Below are 22,849 nucleotides of genomic sequence, written 5' to 3' on the forward strand. Positions count from 1 at the left end.
TGGAAAATTCAAGAATTATTCCCTTAACAAAATGCAAGAATTATTCCCCTAACAGAAAGGACTGATTACAGAAAAGAAACAGCTAGAAAGAAGGTGAATGTCTTGCCCAGTTGAATATCCCTGAAAGAAAACTACATAGACACTTGTCCTATCTCCTGAGAGATGTTACCTCTGCCAATTAAATGAGATGCATTTAATTGTAGGTAATCAGTAAACCAAGGCAGAATAAATATGACTAAGACAAGTAGATTTAGATACTAAATAAGGGGAAGTACTAGGTTGTAAGGACAGGTGTAGATTTGGAAAGTCCCCCGACACAGCAAGGAATCCTCAACTCCAAGAGGAGCTCAGCCTCATGAATTCAGGCTCATGTTCCAATCATCTTCAAAGGCAAAATCCTGTCATATCAAGAATCACCAGGTTGACGGATTAGAACCTACAAATTTCGCTGATATGAGTTGGTTTCTTTACAGTCTGACACAATTGCCATAAGCCTGGGGAGTTTATAAGAATGAGTTATTCCAACCTCAGGAAGATATAGGTATTGACAGCCTGAAGAAATTAATCAAACCCAGAATGAAAAAAATTTAATAGGCTAAGTGTAGCTGAAATAATAAGTTTTGTAATCACTGAGATAATTCTGCTTAGAAAAAACTACCATACTAGGCTTGTTATTTTCTTTACTGAATTAGTTAAATCTGATTATGTTTTTAATTAATGCCTTAGTATTTAAAATAATTTATGTTGTATTATTTATAAGCATGGATTTATTAATATGTCTGTGGTTGTGTTAGCTGCTGACAATGAATTTATTTGAGGTGATAGTGATAGCAGTTAAGGGACCACTTTCCCAATCTCCCTTAATGCTAATGAGATTAAATGGGTGTGCTGTGTAGTACTTCCAGGAAGTCTCTTTGAAAGAGAGAAGACAGCTCTTCCCCCCCTTCCTCAATCCTGCTGTGTAGGACATGTGATGATGGCTCTTGCTGCCACTCTGGACTGTAAAAAGATGAGTTACAAAGAGCCTGCATCTCTAGGAACCAGGGAGCTGCCATACTAGATTTCTTTCACATGATAAATTTCTATCTTAAGTCATTTTTATTTTGAAGTTACTAATATTGGCAGCTGGGGAGGAGGAAGTTAAAGCAGCTGGCCTCCAATTTATTCACTGTGTGTGTGTGTGTGTGTGTGTGTGTGTGTGGTGGGGAGCAAAGAGAAACATTCCTGGGGAAAAAAAGGAGGCAAATGACCCTGTCTAATTTTTTCTCACTGGGCCTGCAGGTAAATAGACCATGTTTTGTAAATCAAATTTTACTGGAACACAGCTATACCCATTTATTTATATATTGTCTGTGGCTGCTTTTGTGCTACAGTGGCGAGTTGACTAGTTGTGCCAGAAACTGTATGGCCTGCAAAGCATAAAACATTTATAGAAAAAGCTGTGATGACCCCTGAAATAAACTAATGATATTTGCTAGGGGGAAGAGGCCTTTTCTATAGAGTAGGATAGTAGCCCTGAGTAGGATATGCCTGGCTAAGGATTACTTAAAATATTCAATAAGTAAACCCATAATCTATGAAGCATGGCTCCCTGATGACTGCCACATAAGCCATACAACTCTCGGGTATAAAATGGAGATGTTCCTACATGCCTCCTACTGTGTGAAATAATAACCCACAGAACCTCGTTTGGAGATCTCTACTGAACTCTGTTCTGAAACTCTGTTCTGCCCTATTGCTCTCTTTCTCTGTGCCTATGCCAGTATCCATACTATTTGACTTAGAGATATAGCTGCATAATTGAAGAATTAAATAAGCTCATGCTGAGCTTTGTTTCTGACGGATACCAAACTTTTCTTGCTGCCCTTTTACTTCTTTGTGCGAAGTTATGTAAAACTTACGTTTTGTTATGTAGTGGATGTTGGTGCTTCACTCAGATCCCCTTCAATCCTTTTTTCACCTTTGTTTTTTGGATATTTTTCTTACAGCCTGCTTTGCTCAAACACAGTGAGCAAGAAGTACCTGGGAATTTATAGTCCCCAGGATAGCCCTTATCCTATGACGAACGTGTGAGAGAATATGAGGACTCCAGCTCCCTTGCCTGAGGTAGGGAAAATACTGAGGCACACATTTCACTCCAGAGTTCCTTACATGATCAGGCTGAAGCTACCCTTTGCAGGACTGAGCGCCTAACCTTGGGTGGCTTCTTCCCCTTCCTTGTCCTTCTTCTCCTACACCCTAGATAGTTTCCTCTGGGAGTACTTCCTTTCTTGCATAGAAATCCTTTTCTCAGTGTCTGCTGCTGGGGAACCTGACTTACGACATCTAAGAAGCAAAGAATACCCATGACTTTACCTTTTAAAATTGATGTTGAGATTGGCAGTCATGACAATTCCCCCAGGTATAGCTGCACACATACCAACAGTAGCATCAATCATTGTTGCAATGGCACCTCCATGAAGGAATCTAGTTACAAGAGGAAAAGAGAAATGTGTTCACAAGTTCTGAAAACAGCCCCTTAAGAGAGAAAAATTATCCAAGCCTCCCATATAATCTACTTCTGAAAGTTCCACTTAATTCATGTTCAATGTACTGAATGTCAAATTATATCCATGTTCTCACCTTCATTTTGTTCATAGCATAACACTGTAGTATTTGTAACAAAGCCAGGACCTAATGATAACCAGGTCACAAGCAAGCAAAAAGCTAAAATCCAATTTAGAAAATTTATATTATGTTTTTATTAAACTAACTATACACATCATTGTTTAAAAATTTAGGAAATGAAGATAAACAGAAGAAAAAGAAATTAAAAATTATAAGGCTATCTAGTGACAAACCAATATTAACATGTTAATGATACTCTCTAAAATTATACTCTTTTGCCCTATGTCCTATACTTCTGTCATTTAATAATTTACAGTAAACATCTATCCGTATCAATAAACATAAATCTACATTACCACTTTAATGTCTTCATTGTAGTCCATGGATACAGGGCGATACTATAAGATAACAACCTCTTAGATCCACATTTCTAGGCTATCATTCTTACCCAGGTACCCCTTGCAGATAAGGACCTCCTTGAAACAAGCAAACTGTCCTTTTCTCATCATCATTATAGAATATCACATATTCAAAGCCCAGGCCATCCTCATAGCCTCTGGTGAAGAGCTGGGCCTGTGACAGTTGTTCTTTCACAAGCTTTGAGTCTGTAAGCAAATGAAGTGGATGGGCACATGAGAAACAGGTATGAGAAAAATACCATGACAGAGACAAATATCTGTACCCTGCAAGAATCACAGGTCAATGGATGAGTGATTAAAATGCCAACCAGGTGCAAAACTGAAGGGGCTGGGAGGGTCCCAAAGAAACAGAATACAGGATCTTTGCTCCAGTGGAATTAGTCTAACTGGGAACATAGTAAAAATAAATGAAATCAAAACAAAGTACTAACACATGGCAATCATGAAATATAGTACATAAATACAAAGGGTATATGGAATAAAATAGTAAGGTATAGACAGAAATCCTTCTTAGAATAAGTGTGATTTAAATGAAATTTAAAGAAAGTGAGTAATGTAACAGTAGAGAGGTTTTCCTTGCAGACGTGAGTTTAGCCTGAGCAGAAGATAGTTATCATACTGAATCAGAAACAGAGGCAGGTCAGTCCAGTATTCAATGTGATTATGACTCCTGAGTCTCCAACTCAGGGTTAGAACCATTAGGGCTCATGAAATCAAATTAGTGGGTTGTAGGCAGACTTTAAAAAGAAAATGAATGCTTCACATATATCCTGGATAAGTACCAGTGTGCTTATTTAGATATGTTTTTTTCAATTATACAACTGTGCACAAGTTGTGTGTTCTGGGTAGTGAGTCAAAATGTAGGTAACTTCAAAATAAAGACTGAAAGCTACTGCTGAGGGAAGGGCATGTTTGTCCTTTAATACCCGTTTTAAGATTTAATTCCCCAAACTCTTAGCTTTCTTTCACAGCTCATCATGATTTGCCATGTATAACGGTGATTCTTTTATTGATACCAAATTTACATTTACAAACTTGGAAAAGGATATGAGATGAGAAGATCTGGGAGAAGTGGGGAGGACAAGGGAGGATATTATTTAGGCCTTGAGCATCTGGGGGCAGGCACCCTGTCTCTTGGACTTTGTGTGCTCAACAACTGACAGATAGGCACATACTATATGTGCTCTAGCAGTGGTTGAGAAACTGAATGATTTGGAAGGCCAGACAAAGAAACTTAAAATTGAGAATCAGTCTTGTGGTACAGTAGAAAAGAACCTTGTTTTGGAAGGTGGGAAATTTTTCATGACTTAGCTTTGGCCTAGAATTTGCTCCCTTCTCCATACTTTATCCATACAGTGAGGAGATGAACCTAAATGACCTATAAGATCTGTTCCAACTCTAACACTCTGGGACTTCAGGATAAGATAGGCATCAAACCCTTCTAATTTTTTAGCTAGGAGTTCAAAAGTTCTGGTTTAGATTACTAAACCTTGAGGTTACCTCATAAAAATGGGAAAAATAAAGATGATGGGGGAAGTCTGTTAGAAATGCAGAATATTGGGCTCTACCCCTGACCTACTGAAGCTGAACCTACATTTTAACAAGATTACCAGGTGCTTCAAATCCATGTTAAAATCTGAGAGGAACTGATCTTTTAAGACATGTGATAACACTGAAGGTAGCAGAGGAGTAACATGATCAGATCTGAATTTTGAATCACTCTGCTAGCTGGACGAAAGGAGAGGGATAAGAAAGGTGAGTGAGAAGATCACTGAAACACTATAAAATCACAATCACCCAACTTTTCTGCTTGTGGGGTGATTTTCTCCAGTTATGTTCAGCTACGTGAGGGCCTGTGCAAATAAGAGATGGCAGATGTTTAGATTCATCCAGGGCTGGGGTTTTCCTAGATAAGTACGCTACAGAAGTTCAGATAAAAGAAGGCTATGGGGACAATGAGAAAGTAGAGGACTCAATGAACTGAAGGTGTTAATGAGGCCAAAGAATTTTTTCTGTGGGGCCTTTGAACAAGTAAGCTGGAAGGAAAAAGGTTGTGGTCAGAAAAAGGATGTCTAAATGTGTGGATTTCGAGGTTGTGCACTTTCTGAAGATGATAAGGCTCAAGATGTCCTCAGGAGTGCATTGCTGGGGCTGTGCAAAAGAAAGGTCATAGGTGATGAGAAGGTAAATAAACTGAGGAGCCATGGTGTGGACGGTGGGTTGCTGAGAATGGTGAATAGAGTTGGGTAGAGAGGAAAACAGTTAACCAGGTGCTGAAATACTCAGCATATAGGGAAATGTTGGTAGATGATAGCTACAAGAAGGGGAAGTTGAGGGTGATAAAGTCGGAAAAAGTGAGATGGTATAAACCTCAAAAGGAATGGGGGTTTTCTAAGAAGGAGGGGAAATAATAATTTGAAAGCAAGTATGGGTAGCAAGGAGGACCTCAAACTCCTCCCTCTTCTGAGAGGGTCAAGTTTCCGACAAGAGACGATAGTTAGTTTGGATGAAGGGATGAGCAGAAACGTGGGAACTGAACCCTGGAAACTACTGACATTTAAGGAGTGGGTAGAAGGAGAAAGGGAAAATTGGTCAGAGATTTGTGAAAGCCAAGAGACAAAACATTTCAAGGAGAATGAGATTAACAGTTAGGTCCAGCACAGTAAGGGCTGAAAAATGCTCACAAAATATGGCAATTAGGTCGCTAGTGGCTTAAGTGAAGAAATTTCAGTAGAGCTATTAGAGTAGAAGCCAGATTGCACTGGGTTAAGGACATTCAATTAATTTTGTGATATGATAAATAGTTAGAATGGAATTAGTAACACAAATTACTAATTTCGCCCTTCATTTGTAAAACAGAGTTAATTCTTATTTCTCTCTATATTGGTGGTTCTATAAAGAAACTTATGAACTCTACCATTTTTCTTGGTTAAGGTAGTTTTATTTTTGTTTCATTCATTTCTTTGGCTGTGTTGGGTCTTCATTGCCACACGGGCTTTCTCTAGTTGCGGTGAGCAGGGGCTACTCTTTGTTGAGGTGTGTGGATTTCTCATTTCGGTGGCTGCTCTTGTTGCAGGGCATGGGCTCTAGGTGCGTGAGCTTCAGTAGCTGCAGCACATGGGCTCAGTAGTTGTGGTGCTTGGGCTCAGTAGTTGTGGTTTGAGGGTCCTAGAGCATGTGAACTTCAGCAGTTGTGGCGCAAGGGCCTAGTTGCTCTGTGGCATGTGGGATCTTCCTGGACCAGGGACTGAACCCATCCCCTGCACCAGCAGGCGGATTCCCAACCACTGCGTCACCAGGGAAGCCCCTGTTTCATTCATTTCTTCAGCAAATATTGAAGTATTCAGCAAATACCATGAGGAAACTGAGGCAAAAAAAGGTAAAGTAACTTGCTCAAGGTCACACAGCTTTAAGTTGTAGAACCAGAATTTGAACCCACTCACTATATTTCAACCATGAAATTAGTTAAGTTGTCAGCTTTTGGATGGCCTCTAAAGGCGTGTGACTGAACGAGATTACCAAGAGAGTTTAGTGAAGCAAGGAGTACTAAGGATTGAGACATGGGGCACCCTAACATTGTTTGAGGACAAGGAGGAACTGGCGAAAGAAACTAAAAAGGAAGAACCAGTGAAGTAGAAGACTGTGATGTCCTGGAAGCCAAGTTCAAGGAGAAAGGAGTTATCAGCTGTGCCAAAAGCTGAGCAAGGTCATTGGTTAGGGACATGAAGGTCACTGGTGACAGTAGTTTTGATGGAGTGGTGGGAGTGAGAGTCTGCTTGGAGAGGTTTAAGAGAGACCAGGGAGAGAGAAACCCAGTTGTGGCATGTCTGTACACTGATGAGAAAGATCTAGCAGAGAGGGATATCCTTAAGTAGGCCAAAGGGATAGAATACAGTGCACCAATAGAAGGCTTGGCCTCTCATAAGAGTACGGTCAGTTCATTCATAACAGGAAAAAGCAGAACATCGGGCACAGACGCAGGGAAGAGGGTAAATGAGGTAGGGGTTGCTTGGAAATTCTCTTCTGATTGCTTTTGTTTTCTGTGAAACAGGAGGCAAGGTCAGCTGAGAGTGAGGCTTCAGAAAAAGAAGGTAGGAAATAGTCATCTAGGAGAGCAGGAGAGTGAGTAGACGAGGGAAAAATGAAATATGATTGTCAGGCAATGTTAAGGGCCTACTTGAGGTCATTAAAAAAAAAAAACATTGGGCTTCCCCGGTGGCACAGTGGTTGAGAATCCGCCTGCCAATGCAGGGAACACGGGTTCGATCCCTGGTCCGGGAAGATCCCACATGTTGCAGAGCAACTAAACTCGTGTGCCACAACTACTGAGCCTGTGCTCTAGAATCTGTGAGCCACAACTACTGAGCCCACGTGCCGCAACTACTGAAGCCTGTGCTCCTAGAGCCCATGCTCCACAATGAGAGAAGTCACCGCAATGAGAAGCCCGTGCACTGCAACGAAGTGTAGCCCCTGCTTGCTGCAACTAGAGAAAGGCTGCGTGAGCAACAAAGACACAACGCAGCCAAAAGTAAATTAATTAACTAATTAATTAATAACAAAAAATAAACTGGTGGCTTAGGCTACCTCGGGGAGTTACTCACTTTTCCCTGGGCATCTCCCAGGTATACATGAGGTATATGTGCTAATAAACTTCTGGTTTTTCTTTTTTCTTTTTTAAAGAAAGCAACAGGCAGAAAAGAAGGCAGTCCACTGTTCCTCCCAATTCCTATATGAGGGATCTCCTTTTTTTTGTTGTTATTAAAGTGCATTTAGTTTTTTCACAACATGTATCACCATCTGACCTACTTTGTTTTTTTTTTTAGTGGTTTGTCTCTCATCACTAGAGTGTTCATTACAGGAGGGAAGAGATTTTAGGTAAAAAAAAAACCAAGTAGAGCATCTTAAGCAGGTTCCCTTGTGTGTGTTTCTTCCCTTCCTTCTTATCTTTCTTCGTCCTACAAATATGTATAAGGCACTTACTATGTATCAGGTACTGTTCTAAGCACTGGAGATATAGTGGGGAATAAAACATACAAAAATCTCTGCCCTTATGAAATGTCAACTATGAATTGGTATTTTCCATTGGCACTTGCCATCTACCTCTGCAAGGATTAAATCATGTGCTGCTGCAGCTGCTGATTTTCGACACCCCCTGAAAGGAGTTCAGCGTGGAGAGCAGAAATGAGGCATCCTGTGCTCTGGGAAAAACTGGCAGAAAAGGTCTTCAGATAGTTAGATATTTTCAGGAGCCAATTTTATGAGCCCAATTCTTGTATCTCCTCATATCTAGAAAAGCACTAAAATCCTTCACGGTGACGTCTGCTCCTTGTGACTGGCAGTAACCTTCACTAGAGACTTGCTCGATTGCATGCATTCCCCCTCCACCAAAATCACATATATACTTATCTTCCTCCCCTATCTCTTTGGAGCAGTTTTTCAGAGCTATCTGAAATGCTGTCTCCTGGGTTGCAGTCCTCATTTTGCCCAAAATAAAACTTAACTCGCAACTCTCATGTTGTGCATCTTTTTTTCAAGTTGACAGTTTTATGGCAACCACGAAGGGACCCAGAGTGGACTTCTCTCCTTCGCCTAAACTGTACGAGGAACCGGAGCCTTGGTACCAGCAGAGAGGCCCCTTGCACCCATCTGCCTCCTTGGAGAGTCCAGATGAATTTGGGTAAGTCTCTCCTGGTTCTCAGATCTCCCGTGTTGGTTGATGATCCTGAGTTTTATTTGGTAGAGTAGCAAGTACCTGCCTCCTCCCAGTTGAAAGATATGGGGTGGGGGCCCTGGTTAAAAGATACCAGGGAAATATCCACCCAGTTGAAAGATACTGGGGGAGGCTCGGTTGAAAGATACCAGGGAATACTCACCCAGCTGAAAGATACTGTGGAGGGGGAGCTGGTTGAAAGATACCAGGGTTTGCTCAGTTGTAGGAGACTGAGTGGTCTGCACTGAGTAGTTAGGTAAGAGGCCGATCTGATGCTTTTCCTCAGTTCAGCTGCCTTAATAGAATTTGTCAAGATAAAAGTGAAGATATTACATGAGAGCTTTGCTCCGAAGAAAGGGCACAAGAATCCTCCCAGCCTGTTCTGGTTTTCTCAGTCGCCTGAGAAATTTACGAGAGTGGTGGAGGCAGGGTCCTCATGCCATGCAGTGATCCCATAGGGAAACCTACTCATTAATTAAAAGGCCTCCTCATCCAGGGGCATGCATAAGAATTGGCCATTCAGTGATCTGAGCACCCGCGGTGGCGTTAGACCACTGAAGGGAGAAACTGAGACATGTTAAGAGGGCTGAAACAACTCCGGGGTGATGCCTAGAGGAGCTAAGCTCACAAGCAGCACACTGGCCCACCACACAATTTCACTAGTCAGTTTTATCCCTGACAAATTCAACTTAAAATGGGAGATAGAACATTCAGTTTCAAACACAGAAACAAGGGGCATCAGAAAGCCAGCCTCTGACTAACACTCCAGGCAGGTTTATGTATGTACAAAACTCATATTTGCAAATACCTACTTAATTGGGGAAATATACCAAAGGAGATCTCAACCTAAAATGACCAAATTGGGGTTCTTTTGATATTTTAAAATTAATATTTTTGCACACACAGTTAGAAAAAAGCCAGTCATGAGATCAAACAGACTGAATGGAATGGTTACTTTGATTGGTATCTAGAAGCTTCTAAAAGAGGAAATGATAGAGTAACTTCTTTTCAGGAAACCAACAATTAATTACTTGAAACTATATCAGACCAACTTTTTAAAACCATTAAAAAGAAAGAAAAGGGGGTATCTATGAAAATTATGAACCTTCAATTGTGCCAGTTAAGTACACAATGCCAGTCGAAGGTTAACCAACCCCCATTTAATTCCCAACTAGTAGAGAAAGCTAGCTTGAAGGAAAAAAAGAACCTCAAAAAACAGAAACATATCTCTTCAGAATTCTGACCCTGAGGAACAAGTCCTACTAGGAGAACTTGATTTTCTCTCCCTGTGCCTTGAAACTAGGGCTCTCAGGAACAATGATCTTATATAGACCAGCTCTAAGTCCTGAATCTGAGGAAAATACAGGGAACAAAGCCTTTAAAATTCTTTCTTATTCCAACTGTTAGTTATAAACTAGTGAGTTTTACATTTTGATATCTGATTCATGACTAAGTTTAGAAAATGAAGCTATATAGATCTCTCGTTGTGTCTCTCTAGATATATGTATGTCTCAGTATGTGTGTCCCTTTGGATAATGCTGCTGAGGTTAATTTGTAAATGACCTCTACTTAACTGGCTTAAGAAAAAGTAAGCACTGACATTCACAGAAAGATAGACAAGATGAAAAGGCAGAGGGCTATGAACCAGATGAAGGAACAAGATAAAACCCCAGAAAAACAACTAAATGAAGCGGAGATAGGCAACCTTCCAGAAAAAGAATTCAGAATAATGATGGTGAAGATGATCCAGGACCTCGGAAAAAGAATGGAGGCAAAGATCAAGAAGATGCAAAAAATGTTTGACAAAGACCTAGAAGAATTAAAGAACAAACAAACAAAGATAACCAATACAATAACTGAAATGAAAACTACACTAGAAGGAATCAATAGCAGAATAACTGAGGCAGAAGAACGGATAAGTGACCTGGAAGACAGAATGGTGGAATTCACTGCTGCAGAATAAAGAAAAAAGAATGAAAAGAAATGAAGACAGCCTAAGAGACCTCTGGGACAACATTAAATGCAACAACATTCACATTATAGGGGTCACAGAAGGAGAACAGAGAGAGAAAGGACCCAAGAAAATATTTGAACAGATTATAGTCAAAAACTTCCCTAACATGGGAAAGGAAATAGCCACCCAAGTCCAGGAAGTGCAGAGAGTCCCATACAGAATAAACCCAAGGAGAAACATGCCGAGACACATAGTAATCAAATTGGCAAAAATTAAAAACAAAGAAAAATTATTGAAAGCAGCAAGGGAAAAACGACAAATAACATACAAGGGAACTCCCATAAGATTAACAGCTGATTTCTCAGCAGAAACTCTACAAGCCAGAAGGGAGTGGCATGACATATTTAAAGTGATGAAAGGGAAGAACTGACAACCAAGATTACTCTATCCGGCGAGGATCTCATTCAGATTCGATGGAGAAATCAAAAGCTTACAGACAAAACAAAAGCTAAAAGAATTCAGCACCACCAAACCAGCTCTACAACAAATGCTAAAGGAACTTCTCTTAAGTGGGGAACACAAGACAAGAAAAGGACCCACAAAAACAAACCCAAAACAATTAAGAAAATGGTAACAGGAACATACATATCGATAATTACCTTAAATGTGAATGGATTAAATGCTCCAACCAAAAGACACAGGCTCGCTGAATGGATACAAAAACAAGACCCATATACACGCTGTCTATAAGAGACCCACTTCAGACCTCGGGACACATACAGACTGAAAGTGAGGGGATGGAAAAAGATATTTCATGCAAATGGAAATCAAAAGAAAGCTGGAGTAGCAATACTCATATCAGATAAAATAGACTTTAAAATAAAGAATGTTACAAGAGACAAGGAAGGGCACTACATCATGATCAAGGGATCAAACCAAGAAGAAGATATAACAATTATATATGCACTCAACATAGGGGCACCTCAATACATAAGGCAACTGCTAACAGCTATAAAAGAGGAAATCGACAGTAACACAATAATAGTGGGGGACTTTAACACCTCACTTACATCAATGGACAGATCTTCCAGACAGAAAATTAATAAGGAAACACAAGCTCTAAATGACACAATAGACCACATAGATTTAATTGATATTTATAGGACTTCCATCCAAAAACAGATTACACTTTCTTCTCAAGTGTGCACGGAACATTCTCCAGGAGAGATCACATCTTGGGTCACAAATCAAGCCTCAGTAAATTTAAGAAAACTGAAATCATATCAAGCATCTTTTCTGACCACAACGCTATGAGATTAGAAATCAATTACAGGGATAAAAACATAAAAAACACAAACACATGGAGGCTAAACAATACGTTACTAAATAACCAAGAGATCACTGAAGAAATCAAAGAGGAAATCAAAAAATACCTAGAGACAAATGACAATGAAAACACGATGATCCAAAACCTATGGGATGCAGCAAAAGCAGTTCTAAGAGGGAAGTTTATAACAATACAATCCTACCACAAGAAACAACAAACATCTCAAATAAACAATCTAATCTTACACCAAAAAGAACTATAGAAAGAAGAACAAACAATACCCAAAGTTAGTAGAAGGAAAGAAATCATAAAGATCAGAGCAGAAATAAATGAAATAGAAACAAAGAAAACAATAGCAAAGATCAATAAAACTAAAAGCTGGTTCTTTGAGAAGATAAACAAAATTGATAAACCATTAGCCAGACTCATCAAGAAAAAGAGGGAGGGGACTCAAATCAATAAAATTAGAAATGAAAAAGGAGAAGTTACAACAGACACTGCAGAAATACAAAGCATCCTAAGAGACTACTACAAGCAACTCTATGCCAATAAAGTGGACAACGTGGAAGAAATGGACAAATTCTTAGGTATAACCTTCCAAGACTGAACCAGGAAGAAATAGAAAATATGAACAGACCAATCACAAGTAATGAACCTGTGATTAAAAATCTTCCAACAAACAAAAGTCCAGGACCAGATGGCTTCACAGGTGAATTCTATCAAACATTTAGAGAAGAGCTAACAATCCTTCTCAAACTCTTCCAAAAAACTGCAGAGGAAGGAACACTCCTAAACTCATTCTATGAGGCCACTATCACCCTGATATCAGAACCAGACAAAGATACTACAAAGAAAAAAAATTACAGACCAATATCACTGATGAATATAGATGGAAAAATCCTCAACAAAATAGTAGCAAACAGAATCCAACAACACATTAAAGGGATCATACACCATGATCAAGTGGGATTTATCCCAGGGATGCAAGGATTCTTCAATATATGCAAATCAATAAATGTGATACACCATATTAACAAACTGAAGAATAAAAACCATATGATCATCTCAATAGAGGCAGAAAAAGCTTTTGACAAAATTCAACACCCATTTAGGAAAAAACTCTCCAGAAAGTGGGCATAGAGGGAACCTACCTCAACATAATAAAGGCCATATATGACAAACCCACAGCAAACATCATTCTCAATGGCGAAAAACTGAAAGCATTTCCTCTAAGATCAGAAACAAGACAAGGATGTCCACTCTCACCACTATCATTCAACACAGTTTTGGAAGTCCTAGTCACGGCAATCAGAGAAGAAAAAGAAATAAAAGGAATACAAACTGGAAAAGAAGAAGTAAAACTGTCACTGTTTGCAGATGACATGATACTATACATAGAGAATCCTAAAGATGCCACCAGAAAACTACTAGAGCTAATCAATGAATTTGGTAAAGTTGCAGAGTAAAAAATTAATGCACAGAAATGTCTTGCATTCCTATACACTAATGATGAAAAATCTGAAAGAGAAATTAAGGAAACACTCCCATTTACCACTGCAACAAAAAGAATAAAATACCTAGGAATAAACCTACCAAGGGAGACAAAAGACCTGTATGCAGAAAAGACACTGATGAAAGAAATTAAAGATGATACAAACAGATGGAGAGATATACCATGTTCTTGGATTGGAAGAATCAATATTGTGAAAATGACTATACTACCCAAAGCAATCTGCAGATTCAATGCAATCCCTATCAAACTACCAATGGCATTTTTTACAGAACTAGAACAAAAAATCTTAAATTTTGTATGGAGACACAAAAGACCCCGAACAGCCAAAGCAGTCTTGAGGGAAAAAAATGGAGCTGGAGGAATCAGACTCCCTGACTTCAGACTATACTACAAAGCTATAGTAATCAAGACAATATGGTACTAGCACAAAAACAGAAATATAGATCAATGGAACAGGATAGAAAGCCCAGAGATAAACCCATGCACCTATGGTCAACTAATCTATGACAAATGAGGCAAGGATATACAATGGAGAAAAGACAGTGTGTTTAATAAGTGGTGCTGGGAAAACTGGATAGCTACATGTAAAAGAATGAAATTAGAACACTCCTTAACACTATACACAGAAATAAACTCAGAATGGATTAGAGACCTAAATGTAAGACCGGACACTATAAAACTCTTAGAGGAAAGCGTAGGAAGAACACTTTGACATAAATCACGGCAAGATCTTTTTTGATCCACCTCCTAGAATAATGGAAATAAAAACAAAGATAAACAAATGGGATCTAATGAAACCTAAAAGTTTTTGCACAGCAAAGGAAACCACAAACAAGACGAAAAGACAACCCTCGGAATGGGAGAAATATTTGCAAATGAATCAACAGACAAAGGATTAATATCTAAAATATATAAACAGCTCATGCAGCTCAAAATTAAAAAAACAACCCAATCAAGAAATGGGCAGAAGACCTAAAGACATTTCTCCAAAGAAGACATACAGATGGCCAAGAAGCACATGAAAAGCTCCTCAACATCACTAATTATTAGAGAAATGCAAATCCAAACTACAATGAGGTATCACCTCACACCAGTTAGAATGGGCATCATCAGAAAATCTAGAAACAGCAAATGCTGGAGAGGGTGTGGAGACAAGGGAATTCTCTTGCACGGTTGGTGGGAATGTAAATTGATACAGCCACTATGGAGAACAGTATGGAGGTTCCTTAAAAAACTAAAAATAGAATTACCAAATGACACAGCAATCCCACTACTGGGCATATACCCAGAGAAAACCGTAATTCAAAAAGACACATGCACCCCAATGTTCATTGCAGCACTATTTACAATAGCCAGGACATGGAAGCAACCTAAATGCCCACTGACAGACAAGTGGATAAAGATGTGGTACATATATACAATGGAATATTACTCTGCCATAAAAAGGAATGAAATTGGGTTATTTGTAGAGATGTGGATGGATCTAGGGACTGTCATACAGAGTGAAGTAAGTCATAAAGAGAAAAATAAATATCATATATTAACACATATATGTGGAACCTAGAAAAATGGTACAGATTAACTGGTTTGCAGGGCAGAAATTGAGACACAGATGTAGAGAACAAACGTATGGATACCAAGGTGGAAGAGTGGCAGGGGTGGGGAGGTGGTGGTGGGATGAACTGGGAGATTGGGATTGACATATATACCCTAATATGTATAAAATGGATAACTAATAAGAACCTGATGTATAAAAAATAAAATTAAATTAAATTTAAAAAAAAGTAAGCACAAATCAAACAATTCTAAATACAAGAGAAATTAAGCTAAATGAATTTCAGGTTCATGTGAACTGGGAAATATTCAGTATTAAATTAATATCTGGTATTGATGTTTTAAGTTTGTTGATCTAATTAATACAGACATGTTTTTAGAGTCATCAACATTAAGTGTAATACTTTTATTGTACCTAGGTGTAATATAAGCTAAATAAAACCTTGTTATATCTGTTACAAATATGTCAGCAGGGAAAGGAGCTTGATGTGAAGAAACTTTTAAGGAAAGAAAATGTAAATGAGATAGGTGCTTTTAGATAAACTCTATTAAGAATAATTATGCTTTACAAATGTCTATCTAAAATAGTCTCTCCAGGTTCTGGTAACTTGAAATTGTAGAGTTGTGCTAAATTAAGTTAAGTGATGGAAGCTTATTGAATAGCTAGGTCATTCCCAAATAAAATAAGATACTGAAACATTAATTACTGAACATTGGCTTCTTTTTACAGAGAAACAAAAGGTATTTAGGATTATAAATGAATATGTTTCGTGCCACATTCTCTAAAGAAAGCAAATGTTTTTAGAAAGTATCACTGGTATTTATGTTCACCAATCTACAGAATGCTAATGTAAAGGACAGTTCATAATTGCTTACTTAGTTTTCAAAAGAAATTAAGGTTTTAAGAGCTGAGGATTCTAATTTAAACATGTAACTAAAGTTAATAGAAATAATAAAGGAAACATTTCAGTATACAGTAGGAAAGTAGGATGTATGTTTCTAGTAAAGAAGTCATGAGGAATGGAATCGCATTTTTTTAAGGGAAAAGGAAGTAGGTCTGACTTATAGCTGGCTGTTTCTGAATGGGAAATAAAGTGATGGATACAGAAAGTCATAAAAAGGTTTGTGGAAAGGGCACCCTGAGAAAAGAGTTTTGTGCATGGTCTGGATTGACTAAGGTTAAAATAAATTTAATTGAGTAAATGAATGTTATTTATTTATTTTTATTATTTGTTCATTTATTTTTGGCCGTGTTGGGTCTTTGTTGCTGCACGTGGGCTTTCTCTAGTTGCAGCGGGTGGGGCTACTCTTTGTTGTGGTGTGCAGGCTTCTCATTGTGGTGGCTTCTCTTGTTGTGGAGCACGGGGGCTCTAGGCATGTGGGCTCAGTAGTTGTGGCTCGCGGGCTCTAGAGCGCAGGCTAAGTAGTTGTGGTGCATGGGCTTAGTTGCTCCGAGGCACGTGGGATCTTCCCAGACCAGGGCTCAAACCCATGTCCCCTGCATTGGCAGGCGGATTCTTAACCACTGCACACCAGGGAAGTCCTGTAAATGAATTTCAAAAGTAAGCGGGTGCAAAACTTGAATTTGTTTTTTCTCTCTCAAGAGGGCAAGATTTCTGATAATGTTGAAATGCCTTTGATAACAGATTTCAAGTTTCTTTACCTTATAAGTGATCTGTTCTGTATTTGCCTTTGGAATCTTTTATTGTTACTTGGGCTAAGTGAATAACTATTGTTTCACAGTGACTTGTGATCCTATCTGACTGAGTGTTCTAAATCCTTTTTGATATTTTTTGACAGAACTTCCTAAATCAAATTTTAATGACATCCTTTTGACCTCTAGCTAACTGTGGGATGCTTCAAAGGGCCCCTGATACATCCCAAAGAGAGATGTTAAACTAATTAGATTCATTTGGTATGTTAAATTACATGGGAAGTAATGTCAAATGAGTAATAAATCTTCTTAGGTTATATTGTATGGTAAATGTTACTAATAAAGATATCCTAGAAATTATATGGAGTTCCTAAAATTCTGATATGTCCTGGTAAAATGTTATCAGTCATAATTCTAGTTATTATCTTAAAGTGTTGTATGTCACAGTAGTAACCAAGTTTCTTTGTTAATTGCATTGTAATCAGATTTTAAACGTGCCTTAAGTTTTCTGTCATTATAGACACTTACAGTTTCACTCTAATGCCTTTGCAAAAATGCTTCTTCTTCAAGAAAACTTATAGAAAGGACTTTTGGATAAATACAAGTTTCTGACTTTCAGACCATAATGCTGAACTGGGTAAGAAATTGAAGAATTCTAATGGGAAACCTGATGGCTTCATAAGGCTGTTAACAAAAAGGATTAGTTACACAGGACTGAGTGAACTGGTGAATATGGTTGTAAATTTTATGGTTTCTATCTGAAAAATTACTGGTTTAAATCTGTGTTTTCCAGGTGTAAGGAAAACCTTCCCCTCAAACTAATTATGACTTATAGTAATTTGGTAAATTATACCTTTGTAAGCAGGATTGAAACATTTATCTTTGCTATCTGTCCGCTCCAGACACTGGAAACTCTCAGGTTGCCAGTAGCTTTATCAGATAAATTAGGAAGGCTACCTCACTAACAGGTACAGAAAACTCAAGGTATTTTGGGACCTTGAAAAGGGAGGAATTCACCTAGATCTGTTAGGTGAAATCTGTGATAAGCCGTTGGTGACTTTCTTAGCCCTGAGAGGTATTTTAAAAGTCCAGCCTGAGACTCCTTATAAAAGTTTCAGCAAGCAAAAAGCCTATATGATCAATTATAGTTATATCATCAGGCCAAGTGTATTGAGACCAGATTTATTTTGCAAACAAATTAGTCTTAATTTGGTTATATTTGGTAGAAATGAGGGTAATTTTAGAGAGAAAAAGATGTTTCAATGGATGTTAAATCCCAGTTTTGTTAATGGAGGTCTGTATTTACTAAGACTCACTTCCAGGATAGTTCCTTGTTGCTATGTTATATTGATATAAAGTTAAATTGTATTATTAAAAGCACACTCTAAGTTTGTTTTTGAAGCTTATCTCAGTAATCTATCTTTGGATGAAGATCATTTGCCCTATGACCTGCAACCAGGGGACTATGTATATTGGAAAAGACATCATTTAAAGGACTCACTCCAACCCAGATGGAAAGGCCCTCACCAGGTACCCTTAACTAGCTCATGTGCAGCAAAACTAAAGGGATCCACTCTTGGATTCATATTTGCCACTTAAAAAGGGCTGCTGCACCGGACTGGTCTATAGAGAGGACTGCTGACCTCAAACTCACCTTAAAACACCGCTCAAACAGAGGAAACTACACTCACACCAGGATGAGAAGAAGACAACATCAGAAGCAGACAGCTTACCCAAGATGCTGGACCTGATTCGTATTATCATTTATAAAGTTTTCTTGACTTCTCAGACCTTTGCATATAAATCAAATGTTTTCTATCATGGACACGATCCTATGCTAGTTTAAAAAATCAATCCAATTGTTGGGTTTGTGGCCAATCACCTTTGTCTAGTACTTTTGGATTACCTTGGTGGATTGCTCTACTCCAAGCCTCTAATTGGATGGTCCTTAGGAAATTTATTTCAGAAGAAAGAAAGTTCAGTCCTGTTCAGGCTACTCGTGATATTACTAGATGGGATCCCCTCACCTAGACAATTAATAATACCTGCTCTGACCCTGGCCATAAAAAAATGAATTTTCCTCTAAAGTTACTCAAGCTCAATCAGAGCAACAGCAAAATTTCAGCCAAGGAATAAAAGCTCCCGCAATTATGGGATGGATTTAGGTGGTTAACACCAGGCTATGGTCATTTAAGTTTTAAGGCACCCTTTTACCTTGGGAACAATCAAATTATACTAAGGATAACCAGCGTAGTAACTAGGAAATTGGGCTGGGAGCCTTATGGACAGTGACAATACACCATTTCCCTGAAAGATAACGATTGGTACAGAACAGACTAAGTCAGGTGAGCTGAAGATATACTGGGCTGTACCTAATGGAAGTTCTTGGCTGAATTCTCACTTATGACTTTAATAATATTGCTAGCTATGTTATTTGCATTTTTCCTGTTTTACAAGATTGTTGTTTCTTGCATTACCAAATGTGTGACTGAGCCTCCAACAAAAATATATAGTTTTTTATGAGATCAATGATTGTAATACTGTAACTCTAGATATGGGAAGATACGACAAGAGGGAATTTTCCTGGACCATAACAGATTAGTAAGACAGGTGGTCCAGAGTCTTTAGTTACTGTTAAAAGACCTAGTCCAGTAATAGCACACTGAGTGGCCTATCAGCAAAATCTTCACCAGACCTAGGAATGAGCCTTCCTAGCACCATGGGACAAAATGGTCATGAAATCCCTCCCAAATCATGGTCAAATTTATGACCATGAGGAGGCGCTGTCAACTACAAATTGGCACTTGCCATTGGCACTTACCAACTCCCTTTACAAGGATTAAATCATGTGCTGCTGCAGCTACTGATTTTCAACACCCCCGGAAAGGAGTTCAGGGTGGAGAGCAGAAATGAGGCGCTCTGTGCTCTGGGAAAAACTGGCAGAATAGGTCTTCAGACAGATATTTTCAGGACCGATTTTATGAGCCCAATTCTTGTATCTCCTCATATCTAGAAAAGCACTAAAATCCTTCACGGTGATGTCTGCTCCTCGTGACTAGCAGAAACCTTCTGCAAAAAAATATATGCTTGATTGCATGCGTTCCCCCTTCACCAAAATCACATATATACTGACCTTCCCCCCTACCTCTCTGGAGCAGTTTCTCAGAGCTATCGGAAATGCTGTCTCCCGAGCTGCAGTCCTCATTTTGCCCCAAATAAAACTTAACTCGCAACTCTCACATTGTGCATTTTTTCTTAAGTCGACAGAAGCAAACACTCTAGTGGTGAGAGACACACTGTTAAATAAACACAAGGCATGCCAGATGGTGTTAACTGCTGTGGAAAAAATAAATGTACCTTAATAAATGTATATTATTAAGTGAAAGAAAACAATCTGAAAAGGCTACATACTGTATGTATTCTGGAAAAGGCAAAACCATGGAGAGAGTAAAAAGATCAGTGGTTGCCAAGGGTTCGGGAGAAGGAGGGACAGATGAACGGGGGACACAGTGAATTTTTAAGGTGGTGGAACTATTCCGTATGTTATATGTCATTATACATTTGTCAAAACTCATCAAGTATTACACAGTGAACCCTAATGTAAACTATGGACTTTAGTTAATGTATTAATACAGTCTCACCATTACAACAAATGTACTTTACTATCGCAAGACGTTAATAAATGGAAAGCTGGCAGAAGGAATTAAGGGGTATATGGGAACTCTGTTCTTTCCACTCTTTTTTCTATAGACCTGAAACTACTAAAAAAAGAAGTCTATTAATTAAAACACATACACACACACACACAAAGGACAGGAAGTGCAATGTGTATGTGTTGGAGGTGGGGTAGTTTGCCTTGGGAGTTTAGAGTCTGGGAGATGAGGGGATGACTTGAGTACTCTGAGCTGCTTAGGGTGACAGAGCCATATATTGGGATAAACAGTAAATTGAGGTTAGTGATGACAGCCTCAAGACAGAGAGGTGATGAGAATGTGGTAGGGTGGAGTCTTTCTGGGGGCCCCTTCCTGATAATGGTGATGATGATGCCACGGTGGGGGCATTCTTATTAATGGCAACAGACTTCATGCTCTCCCACAATCTGTGAATTTTATTGAGATTTCTGGCCTATAAAACTGGAGAATATAGCAAACCCCCTGCACTATCCTCCTTCCTTTTTCAAGTGGTAACAAGTACTTCAATCTGATCTTAGTTTTATATTTGATATTTAAATATTCTTTATGGGAGTGTACCTATTCCTACCAAGAAAATAGGTTTTGAAATCTTCACTCTTTTGAGTATATTTACTTTTATATGAAGGTAAACGTTCCCAGGAGCCGTCTTCACATTTCTTCATGAACTGGTCAAAGAGGAGTCTTAAGTCCTTGCTCCAGCTGGGGTTGGGGAGAGCATAGTCCTTAGGAATGACTTTCTCTGTAGAAAACCATCTCTAAAAGAAAGGAAAAAAAGGAGAGTAATGGTAGGTACATCCTATTTCATAACATATTCTCTTATTTTCTAAGACTATCTTGCTGCTTTTCCTCTTCCCAAAAGCTTTTTGTTTGTTTGTTTGTTTTGTTTTGTTTTGTTTGCGGTAGGTGGGCCTCTCACTGTTGTGGCCTCTCCCGTTGCGGAGCACAGGCTCCGGACACGCAGGCTCAGTGGCCATGGCTCACGGGCCCAGCCGCTCCGCGGCATGTGGGATCTTCCCGGACCGGGGCACGAACCCATGTCCCCTGCATCAGCAGGCGGACCCTCAACCACTGCGCCACCAGGGAAGCCCCAAGCTTGTTGTTTTGAAGTGGAAACAAATTTCTAGGATCACCTGGTCCTCTCTCCTTGGGAGAATTGGGAGATTGAGAGAGGATAAATGATTTGCTCAATGTCACCCAACTAGCCATTAGCAGAGTTGGTATTAAGCCCAGGTCTGCAGACCCCCTTCTTTTTTTTAAACCTTAATCAAACACAGGTCAGCCACGTCAACTACAAACCGGCACTTGACATCCACCTCTACAAGGATTAAATCATGTGCTGCTGCACCTGCTGATTTTCAACACCCCCTGAAAGGAGTTCAGGGTGGAGGACAGAAATGAGGCATCCTGTGCTCTGAGAAAAACTGGCAGAAGAGGTCTTCAGATAGTTAGGTATTTTCAGGAGCTGATTTTTTTTTTTTTTTTTTTTGGCGGTACGTGGGTCTCTCACTGTTGTGGCCTCTCCCGTTGCGGAGCACAGGCTCCGGACGCGCAGGCTCAGCGGCCATGGCTCACAGGCCCAGCTGCTCCGTGGCATGTGGGATCTTCCCGGACCGGGGCACGAATCCGCGTCCCCTGCATCGGCAGGCAGACTCTCAACCACTGCGCCACCAGGGAAGCCCCTCAGGAGCTGATTTTATGAGCCCAATTCTTGTATGTCCTCATATTTAGAAAAGCACTAAAATCCTTCATGGTGACATCTGTTCCTTGTGACTAGCAGTAACCTTCACTAGAGACTAGCTTGATTGCATGTACTCCCCTTTCACCAAAATCACATATATAGTGACCTTCCCCCCTGCCTCTTTGGAACAGTTTCTCAAAGCTATCTGAGATGCTGTCTCCCGGGCTCCTGATTTTGCCTCAAATAAAACTTAATTCGCAACTCTCATGTGGTGCATTTTTTTAAAGTCAGCAGCCAGGAACTGGTGATAAAGAGAGATGAAGGACAGACAGTTTTCCTCCAGGTAAAAAGTGTTACCAGTGGGAAACACAGAGGAAGCCAGAGCACAGGGGAGAGGTATTCATCTGAGATTGGGTATTCAGGTAGGGGTTCTTTGACTTGAACCTTCATTAGACAAGCAGAAATTAGCCAGATAGAAAGGGTATTGTAGGCAAAGGAACACTGTGTGCAAAGGCAAGGAGGCATGAAACAGTTTTGAGGGGCCTTACAACAACCATATGAAGTAGGTACAAATTATTATCCCCATTTTACAGATGATGAAACTAAGGCCTCAAGGAAGCTTGGCATTGTTTCAGTACAAGGGGAAGAGCAGGTGGCTGCAGAGACGTAGGCAAGTGCCTGACTGTGAGAAGCTTCTACACTAAGTTAACTGGTTTGAATTGCATCTGCAGTGCTCTCGGA

General features: G+C 39.4%; 1 protein-coding gene across 1 annotated transcript in view; it reads right to left on the reverse strand.

Annotated features, from left to right (window-relative positions):
- Positions 1–22,849, reverse strand: part of THEM4 (thioesterase superfamily member 4) — a 39,613-nt gene that overhangs the window by 9,228 nt on the left and 7,536 nt on the right. Inside the window, exons 2-4 of the mRNA XM_060030060.1 lie at positions 21,044–21,185; positions 3,056–3,212; positions 2,356–2,466 (exon numbers count right to left, since the gene is read on the reverse strand). Of these exons, the coding sequence (XP_059886043.1) occupies positions 2,356–2,466; positions 3,056–3,212; positions 21,044–21,185 (410 nt within the window). The remainder of the gene's footprint in view (positions 1–2,355; positions 2,467–3,055; positions 3,213–21,043; positions 21,186–22,849) is intronic.

This window comes from Delphinus delphis, chromosome 1, assembly GCF_949987515.2.
Source record: "Delphinus delphis chromosome 1, mDelDel1.2, whole genome shotgun sequence".
Classification (NCBI taxonomy): domain Eukaryota; kingdom Metazoa; phylum Chordata; class Mammalia; order Artiodactyla; family Delphinidae; genus Delphinus; species Delphinus delphis.